Genomic DNA, 10,638 nt, shown 5'->3' with positions numbered 1-10,638 from the left:
CCATCTCTCAAAACCAACACGTACGAGATGTTCAGCTGCCTTGGGATGCACAACTGATATTTGATTAAAATGGTCTAAAAACTCATCTCTTCTATATGCTTTAGCTGATCTATAAAAAAGGGTTTCGTTGTGAAAGTTGGTCCGAATGTTTTCTCCAAGATGCCTTATGCTACAACCAAAGTAAGTTGAAGCAAAGAAAATTGAACCCATCTTTGGACTACTTGGATGCCTATCCGAAACAAAACACAACTCTTCGGTATCTTTGATGCATCTTCATAGTTGTTCAAAAAAAATCCATAAGAGGCATCACATTTCTCGTTCGCTGTATAAAAAGCGATAGGAAAAATATGATTCTCCGCATCCTGCACCACCGCCGCTAGCAGAACTCCATTATACCCACTCCTCAAGAAGGTACCGTCGACAGCATGCCTTTTCTCAAATATCAAAAACCTTGAATCCAAGCACCATAGGATACAAAAAAGTACTCGAACCTTCTGTTTTCATCAACATGCAACACCGTCTTACTTCCAGGATTTGTGGACTCAAGCATATAATGGCAAGCATCCAGGACTGCATACTCATGCTCTTGTGTCCCCTTAACCAAGTCCTTGGAAATCTCCATAGCTGTATATATCTTCCAATAACTGACCAAGACACCCAATTTTGTAAGGATTTGATTGGTTATAACCCTTGTAGAAGGCCTTTACCATAGGGGAAACTATTCTTAAAATATTCACCAAGGACCTTTGACGTGGCGTGAGGATTTTGGCTCGGGATGTGCTCCGAACCATATGTGTGATACTTTTAATGTTTATGAATAACAAATCTGTCAGAACTTAAGTAGGTCACCGCTCTCAATGACCACTTCCAGTTCGGATTAGCACATTTATAGCAAAAGATATTGCTCGAATTAATCACCTTCTTTACTCTGAAATCTTTTTTCAAGCAAGAAATAAACAAAGTAGTAGATAGTTCTTTATTTTCCTTGAACGAAATGCCATTGAAAAAGCCGATCCCGTCATCTTGAAGATTGCCAGACTGTCGATCGAGAAGAACTGCCCACCGTATTGGTCGTATCAATGGGCGTAGGTGTTTGATCATCATCTGAAATATTCATGTCTAGATCATCCAACCTATTATCAAAGATCTTTTGTTGTTGTTCTTCTTCTACATTCTGGTTCTCATTCTCTCTCGTCTTTTCAACCACGTACACCATTAACACCAGCCTGGATGAATCACTAAGATAAGCATGCAACCAAACTTGATCGGTTATCTTGAAAGGTAGTACCCTCTGATTTTCAAAGGAGTCGTACATGTAGCTGATGATGAGTTCTTCCAGTTGACAATTTAGTTCACAATAGCTGATGATTAAGTTCACAAAATCATCATACGAAATATCACTTTGGACTGTCATAGCTATCGTTTCTAGCATTTCACCCTCCTTCCAAAATCATACATATCGATTGCTCATCTGGATCTATTAACCATGAAAATACACCCCTACTGTTATTGATCCCTCCATTAATGGTACCTAAATAAAGTCAATTGTTTAAAAAAGTTATTAGTGATTTTATAGTGCCGTACATGAATCCCAACAGATGTGTAATCTGTTGCAACAGGTGAAAAATAAGTTACAACAAGTAAGTGATCAGTCGCAACAGATTACTTACCTATTGGGATTCATGTTACGCTTCTGAATTTGATTTCAATAGACGAGTCATTTGTTATAACAGATGAATCATATGTTGCAATAGACTATACATTTGTTGCAACCGATGAAACGCCTATTGGGATAGACGTTACAGTACTAAGGAACCTTTTAAGCTAATTCCAACAAATGAGTAACATGTTATAATAGATAATTAACCTGCTCTAATAGATGACTTATCTGTTGCAACAGACGACGCGTCTATTGGAATCGAGTTCTGGTTCTATCGCAATAGGTTACTAATCTGTTGTAATAGATATTTACTCTATTGCGACAAACAACACGTCTGTTGGAATCGTTGCAACAGGTTACTAATCTGTTGCAATAGATATTTATTCTGTTACAACAGATGGGTCTTATGTTGCAACAGATGACCTATCTGTTCGATTCATGTTACGACATTATAGAACTATAAACATGAATCCAACATATGAGTCTTCCATTGCAACAGATGGCTCATCTGTCGCAATAGGTGATTGATTTGTTTAAAGATATCGCTCTTATGTTGCATTCATGTTCGCGTGCTATCTATTGTTGAAAAAACAGCACAATAATAGTTATCCAGATGACAAATTCAACTAAAAATCATAAATTGACTTACCAAAGTCTCCTATGAAGTAATGCCAAAGTGGAAAGTGATGTACGAAATAAAATTTGACCTAAGAAATTGGTCAAATAGCAGCAGTAGCCGTAACAACAACAACAATGGTCAATAAGAAGAAGATGGAGATGATAATGGAGTAGAAGATGATGATAATGAAGCAGAAGATGATGAATAAAACAATAGCAACAATGAACAGCAAAAATCGCTAAGAGAGAGAAAACAACAATGGATGAGAAGAGAGAGAAATGCGCATTTTTTCCTCTGTTTCTCGATATATTATCTAACATAACATTTGGATCAAAGTGTAAATTTAAAAACTTATGGGTTATTTTCAAATTTTTACAACTTTCTTAATCCATAATAAAGTAATTGTCACCCCCATTCAATTATTAAGACTTGAGTCACCTATACCTCATTTTTCAAACTCTTTTATCACTGTTAGCTCAAAGCCAAATGAAAGTTTGTGTCAAGTTTAGTGGGGGTTAACAATGTGTTGGATAAATATTATTTATCACTCAATATATTTTTTAAGATAAAAAATTTATTATATTCAAATGATGGTATAGTAAAATTACACTTATTATTTATCACTTCCTCTATTTATAAAAAGACCTATTTTGACTTGATAACGAAGTCTAAAAAAAAATTGAATCTTGTGATAAATTAAAGTTATGTCAAATGTACTAAAATAGTTTTAAATTTTGTGGTCTTAAACATGTCTTGTGAAAAATTGAAACTAAAGTATTGTAAAAAAAAAATAGAATTTTTTTTTAAACGAACTAAAAAAGAAAATAGGTCCTTTTTTTTAAGGGATAATTACGTAACTTAGCCAATATTGACTCCTAATTACCTTATTTTGCCTAGTTTCAATTAATTACAATTCATAGCCTCCCCTTGCCTATTAATTTTTCATAATTACAATTCATAGTCTCTCTCATGTATTTTTTTCTTTTTCTCTATTTTCTATTGCTTTCCTTTTTTTTTCCTTTTTCAGTTTTTCGTTCATTTTTTCTTTTCCTTTTTTTCGTTTTCTCTTTCTTTTCTTTTTAAAATTTTTTTTTTCTTTTTTTCTTTTGTATTTTTTTCTTCTTTTTTTTCTCGTTTTTTTGTTTTCTATCTATTTTCTATCACTCTTTTTTTTTTCTTTTTTCTTCATTTTTTCTTTTCCTTTTTTTGTTTTCTCTTTCTTCTTTCTATTTTTCAATTTTTTCTTTTTCGTTGTCTTTTTTTTCAATTTGTCTTTTTTTCTTTTCCTTTTTATTTTTTTCCCCTTTTTTGTTGTTTTTTTTTCTATTTTCTTTTACTTTCGTTGTTTTTTTTTCTTTTTTTTCTCGTTTTTTTGTTTTCTATCTATTTTCTATCACTCTTTTTTTTTTCTTTTTTCTTCATTTTTTCTTTTCCTTTTTTTGTTTTCTCTTTCTTCTTTCTATTTTTCAATTTTTTCTTTTTCGTTGTCTTTTTTTTCAATTTGTCTTTTTTTCTTTTCCTTTTTATTTTTTTTTCCTTTTTTTTTGTTCTTTTTTTTTTTTTTTTTTTTTTCTCTTTTTTCTTTTTCTCACCTTTTTTGTATTTTTTCTCCTTTTTCTCACATTTTTCTCCTTTTTTTCTCTTTTTTATTTTTCTCCTTCTTTTCATTTGTGTGAACTAGCAAACACAAATACAAGTGTGAACTATAAAATATAAATACAAAGGCGAATTATAACATACAAATACAAGTGAAAACTATAAAATACAAATACAAATGCGAACTAAACATATAGATACAAGTGTGAACTATCATTCGTATTTTTTAATTATTGAAAAGGAACGATTGATTTTCTTTTTACGCATACTTGTTGGTATTTATTTATACAAGTTGTATTTATTAATACAAATAAATATAATTTAATTTTTTATAAAAATATAATATTTATTTGTATTTTTAAAATCATTGGTTTCATTTGTTTGTAATTTTATTTGTATCAAGTGATATTTATTTATTTACAAATACGAATAATAATTTTGAGATACAAATAAAAAATAGTACATTTGTATCAAATGATATATTGCATATTTATATATTTTAGAATTAAGAAAATACAATTAATGCATTTACTTGTTTGTATACAAATACAAATGATAAATTGTACATAATCACGGCTAAATACAATATGCAATCAACTTACAAATATAAAATAATTCTTTAAAAATAAAAAGTCATCGACGAAAATAGAATATAAATACAAATATAATTTAAATATATAAACACAATAAAATCATAATACAAATATAATCCAATATAATATACAATCAATTATAAAATACAAATACGTACAAAACAGTTCTTTAAAATACAAGTGTGAATTATATAAAATATAAATGATGGTGCGAACTAACAAATACAAATATAAGTGCGAACTATAAAATACAAATATAAACGCGAACTACAAAATACAAATACAAGTGCGAACTTTAAAATACAAATACAGTTGTATCAATGAATACAAAAATTAAATGATGGCGTAACTACAAATAGATAAACAATTATGGTATTTAAGTTATCATCAATGACTTGTGCTCGAGTAGTTATATTTTTTAAAAATACAAAAAATATAAAATAGAACAAAAAAAATGATAAAGAAAATAAGTACAAAAAAGAAAAAAAAAAGAAAAAAAAAAGAAAGAGAGATAGAAGAGAGAAAAATATATATAAAAAATGAAAAAAATAAAAATAGGAAAAATTAGAAAAAAGAAGAAGAAAAAACGAGGAAAACATAAAAAAAATATAAAAAAAGAAAAAAGAAAAAAATGGTAGTGTTTTGGCAAGACTAAATATGTAGTGTATTTATGTTTTTATGAATACAGAAACACTGAGTAAAAGTGAATACAACGGCTGTGAATCGAATACACCAGCTAAATGGTACTGTATTTATATTTTATATGAATACAAACAATTGATAAAATTGAATGCATCGGACGTAAATTGAATACAACGGCTATAAATGATAATTATGTAAAATAAGGTTATAAAAGGTAGGCTTTTCAGCAAAATGTGGCTATTTTTGAAAGATCCCATTTTTTTAAACGGGTGAGGTATGTCTTAACATATATCTTAAGTTATTAGTTGACAACAGGACAAGTATTATTAAACAGAAGGAATATAACATTAAATCTTTTGTGAATACGTACAATTTAATAGTCTTTATAGTTTATTCCTCTGTCTCATATAGTTGGTCATTTTCTACATATATGTTAAAGAAATTATAAATAAAAAGATAATTTTACTAATTTATTTCTTAAAAAAACATTGAAAATTTTATAAAGAAGTATGAACACTTTCAAAAATAATTAATTGCAAGGATAAGAAGAAAAAAATTTAATCACTCTGTTCCATTTTACTTAATTTTTTTTACTTAACATATCCACTAAGAAAATATTAATTAAAAATATATTTTATAAAATCAACCCTATTAATCATGCTTTAAAATTCTAAATCTTACTATTGCTATTTTTTTTTAGTTATTTAATACGGGTATGTAAAAGAAGTAATTAGACACTCTTAATTTGTAAAAATAAATAATTAATTTGAAATAAATATATTTAAATAGAAGGTCAAGTAAAATGAAATAAAAAAATAATTACTTTTTTTAGGTAACATGACCAACTCGTATGAAATAAATATTTTTAATAAAATGATGAATTAGTATCAAATGAAGAAATAAATAACTTCGGTTAAAAAAAGGGTGAAAATCGTTTCCCCCGAAGTTTGTCTTAAAAATTAACCTCCCTCCGAACTATCAACAATAATCAACCTCCCCCCTTTGTCCCATGCAATGTCTATTTTGTCCTTGTAATTTTAATTCTATATTTATGTAATATCTTTTTATATTATATGTAACGAATATTTTTTTAACATGGATATTTATAGTATTTTATTTAAGTTTATTAACTTTATAAGCAAATTTATACTTTTTATAAATTTATCACAAAATTCAATGTTATTTTTTAAGATCGTTATTTTAGTATTATATTTATTAAAGAGTCGTTTGGTGTGAGGTATAATTATAATAATTCAGAGATAAAGTTCATGATTATTTATCCCGCGTTTAATTAGATGTATTAGGTAGTGTTAAAATTATTTGTCGTACCATTTATACCACAGTGATGAGATAAACTATCACACATACATGTTAGTTCAACTTATTTTATAATAACTAATCCCGAAATAACTTGTTTTCAAACAACCCACCCCTAAATGTGTATATATACATATGTATGTACATGCATATGCGTATATTTTTGTGTTTTATCACTCTCTTACTAAATTTGTTTCGTATTACTTAACTTTTTGTTGATATTACACAATCCTTAAGAAAATTTTACTTAGAGGTATATTTTGCTAAATTAACCTTATTAATAATAATTTGAAACTTTAAATTTGTCTATACTGTTACTTTATATAGTTATTTAACACTAAATGGTAGAAAAAAATATAATACAATTCTTTTGATTTCACAGATTGAGCAGATAAATTAAAACTTCTATTTTTAGTATGAGGATCAAGTAATAAGAAACGATATTATCTATTGTCTATATCAGTAAATAAGATGTGATTGTCATTAATAGAGTATTACATATTTTATAATTTATATAAATAATATAATCTTTAAAATTTGACCTTATTTTTATTCGAGAAAAACATCTAGTACCCTTGAACTATGACCAAATTTGCGACAACACACTTCAACTTCACGGGGGTCCTATTACCCCTTAAACTAAATTTTAGCGTATTTTTATCAATTTTTTTAGCTAACATGACACCCTTTGTCAATCATTTTAGATGGCGTAACACCTTTGACATGAGCTCCATTTTATGTAATAAAGATTTTACCAGAAGCTTATCTCTTTTATTTATTGTTTGTATTTTTTGCATTGAAATATGTTTATAAAATTAGTATTACTTATTATTTTCACTTATAAAATAAATATTATAGTTTTGATTATTATTAATAAAACTAATTTTCTTATATCATATTAACTTACTTCATAAAGATCATCATTAGCTTATATACTTAATTAGTATTTCTTTTTTTTTTCCTAGAAGATAATGTTTACATTTTTATAAAGATTTTGTTATATGATTTTTTTTTTTTAAAAATGAACATAATGTTTATGTATTTATGCAATGTCCATAAACATTATCATATTACAAGGATAAAAGAGATATTGCATGGGATTAAGGGGAGATTGATTATTACTAATAGTTCGAAAGAGGTTGGTTTTTAAGACAAACTTTGGAGGAAACAATTTTCAATGATGCACTCACAGCCGCAATTAATTCATAAATATTCAGTGTACTTTTTACCGATCCATTCCATGCACGTCATTTACTCAATGGAGATTACTGTTGTCATATGTCTATTTCTAAAATTGAACCTTTCATATCTTGATTTTGTTATGAGATCAATAGCCTGTTTAAGTGTTTGGAGAAAATATTCTAATTAATTTATTAGTTTTTGAAGAATATTTTTTCTTACTCTCCATAGGCATAGATCCTGGTCAAATAGGCTTTACTTTTTCAAAATAAGTATTTTTAGCATCCTAAATAATAAACTTGAACAAACAAGTTATAAGTAGCTTTCAAAGTTCTTAAAAAGTAGTATTAGTTTAAAGTTATAAGTAATTTTCAAATGATTAACAAGTATACCATTACACAGACAACACTATTAATATTTGATCGTGGGTTGCACTTTCTTCAACACTGATTATTGATTGAGCATGATTTGTTTTGGAAGGAAAAGTTTTGTCCATACAATATATCATACTAAAAAGTAGGGGTGTTCATGGTATGGTTTGGTTAAAAACTAAATCGAATCGCGAATCAAATCAAATTGATTAAAAAAACCGACATTTGGTTTGGTTTGGTTTGATTTTAAATTTTAAGAATCGATACTTATATGGTTTGGATTTGGTTTTACTCTAAAATAACCGACAAAATAATTAAACCGAACTGATATATATATATATATATATATATATATATATATATATATATATATATATATATATATATATAAATTATTTACATATTATTCATGAATAAAAAAATAAATATTTGTTACATTTTAAATTTTAATCATGAATTTAACTTTAACCGTAACTCTTTTAGTCATATATCTCTATCTAGTGAACAGTATGTTATGAGATTCTACATGATTTTTGGACTTTGAATAACAAATGATACAAATTGTGAAAATTATCTTGTTGTCTAAGAAATTTTACAGGTGAATTTAATTAGATTATAAATAATCACTAATTTTGAACTCTTTATTTTTATTTCTATTGAGCAAAAAAAATTTATGTGTTCACCTTTTAGGGGGTTTATTATATCGTTCTCTTATATGTAGTTTCTAAATAATTTTTGTAAGGCATTCATATGGTGTTGTTTGTGGCTTTGCCTAAATATAACACTAAATTGACATCTTAGTTTCAAGATTAGGGCATAACATTATGTTTGATTGGATTTGTTTTTTTTAAATTTCAACTTTATCATTAGTTAAAGTTGTAAACCGAAAAAATCGAACTGAACCGGCAAGAATCAAACCGACGATTATTTTCTTGTGTTGGTTTTGTTTAGTTTTTGAAATTTATAAACCGATTAAGTTGGTTTGGTTATAGTTTTGATCAATAACTGACCCAAACCGACCCATAAACACCCTTACCAAAAAGCATATTAAATGGAAGGTTAATTTTATATCATCTTAATCCATTTTTATGTATAATTGTATCAGATAACTTTATTTATCAAAATCTGGGAAATGAAAAAACAACTGCCTAATAATTTTGTCTCGCTAAAATTTGATTCTAGGATCATAATTTTCAACCCACTTCAATAATTATTAAGCATCTTTTTCCATCTTAATTGTCAATATAAATAATATCACATATTAATCCTCTATATAAAATCCAACCTAGAAAAAAAGAAGAGAAAAGTTCATTGAATAGAACCAAAAATATGTAGAATCAAACAAGTAACTCAGCATACATCGAAAAATTAGTTGAAACGGTAGATTAATTAACAACTAAAGGCATCTCTCGAGAAGCCATTAGATTTCCACAAGAACCATTTTATTTTTCTCTCTCAAAATTTGCACTCAAAGAGAACAAAGAAATTTCAAAGTTTCTCAAATTTCTAAAACTTGAATTTCTTGAGTAGACACACAATCCAAATGTGCACCACATTTACAAGCCAAACAACAATAAAACCAACAAGTCTTCCCAACACCTTTTTTACAAACATAACACAACACATCAACTTCCACCTCCTTTCCTACAAACAAGTTACTACTATTATAACACAACGTAAGTGGATGTTGATGATCTCCCCTCTCTTCAATTTCAGGCAAACAAGCACACTCCACGTGAAGATCAAACTTACATTTCTCACAATGAAATGTAAACGCGTGGCCCGAATTCCCACATGCATCGCACGTGTATTCCCCATCGTAATAAGGAGGTTTAAAATGGAGACTTAAAGTGTGTTTCGGGTGAGACTTATGTTTAATTTGCCTAGGCAAATCGAAACAAGAGTCGTGGAGGATGAAGTTGCAGTTCATTTTTGTGCACGTGTAAGCGGACCCGCCCAAGAGGTCGTGCTCACAGCCGGAGCAAATGACTTGATCTTCTTCATCGAGGATATCGGAGACTTTTATTAATGGGTGTCGATGGCTGAAATGGCTGAACTCTTCTATTGGAGGACTTTCCATTGTGTGATCTGATTGTAGAAGTCAAATTTTCTTGTGTATTTATAATAGGGGACAATTACATTTTTTGTCCCTTAGTTATTAACATGTTGCAAATTTGGTCCTTGTGATATACTAGAATAATGTATATGTTTTCAAGTAATGTATTTGTGCGGTTTTAGTCCTTCCACTAACATATTTCTGTTGAATTAATAAATCTTTTAAATGGAGAATCATATGAATGGAGCACCTTTTATGTGTTTGTTTTGTTTCTCAGTTTGGTACGTACTATCCATAATGAAGCCCCAACTAATCAGAAATCGTGTCGTGTAAGGTTACTTTTAGGAGGAAGCGCTTCCTAATATGATTTTTTTTATATCAAAGACTTGACCCTGATACATTTAATTAAAACTTAGAATCTTATTCATCTCATGACCACAATTCTTGTTGGTGCCTTTATGTTACTATAAGAAAGCAATGCTAGTACTTTCATTTATTACTTTGAGGTAGGAACCTTGAAAATTTATTAGAGGAGAAATTCAGACAAATCTACTAATTGAAGGTTAAATATGTTCAATTAGATATTATAGAGGTCAAACTAATAA

The 10,638-nt window shown here is 28.1% G+C and overlaps 1 protein-coding gene across 1 annotated transcript; it reads right to left on the bottom strand.

The window, feature by feature from the left end:
• Positions 1–9,263: 9,263 nt before the first annotated feature.
• LOC124888592 lies at positions 9,264–10,219 on the bottom strand. Its single transcript, XM_047399323.1, has one exon. It carries the CDS (start codon positions 10,055–10,057, stop codon positions 9,476–9,478), a length of 582 nt encoding a protein of 193 aa, XP_047255279.1. The 5' UTR covers positions 10,058–10,219; the 3' UTR covers positions 9,264–9,475.
• Positions 10,220–10,638: the final 419 nt, after the last annotated feature.

The sequence above is a fragment of the Capsicum annuum genome, chromosome 1 (genome assembly GCF_002878395.1).
Source record: "Capsicum annuum cultivar UCD-10X-F1 chromosome 1, UCD10Xv1.1, whole genome shotgun sequence".
Classification (NCBI taxonomy): domain Eukaryota; kingdom Viridiplantae; phylum Streptophyta; class Magnoliopsida; order Solanales; family Solanaceae; genus Capsicum; species Capsicum annuum.
The sequence above is the reverse complement of the archived record's forward strand: the minus strand, read 5'-3'. Positions and strand labels throughout refer to the sequence as shown.

Excerpts from the sequence above, each read along its gene's own strand:
- LOC124888592 (XM_047399323.1), bottom strand. The coding sequence starts at position 10,057 with ATGGAAAGTCCTCCAATAGAAGAGTTCAGCCATTTCAGCCATCGACAC.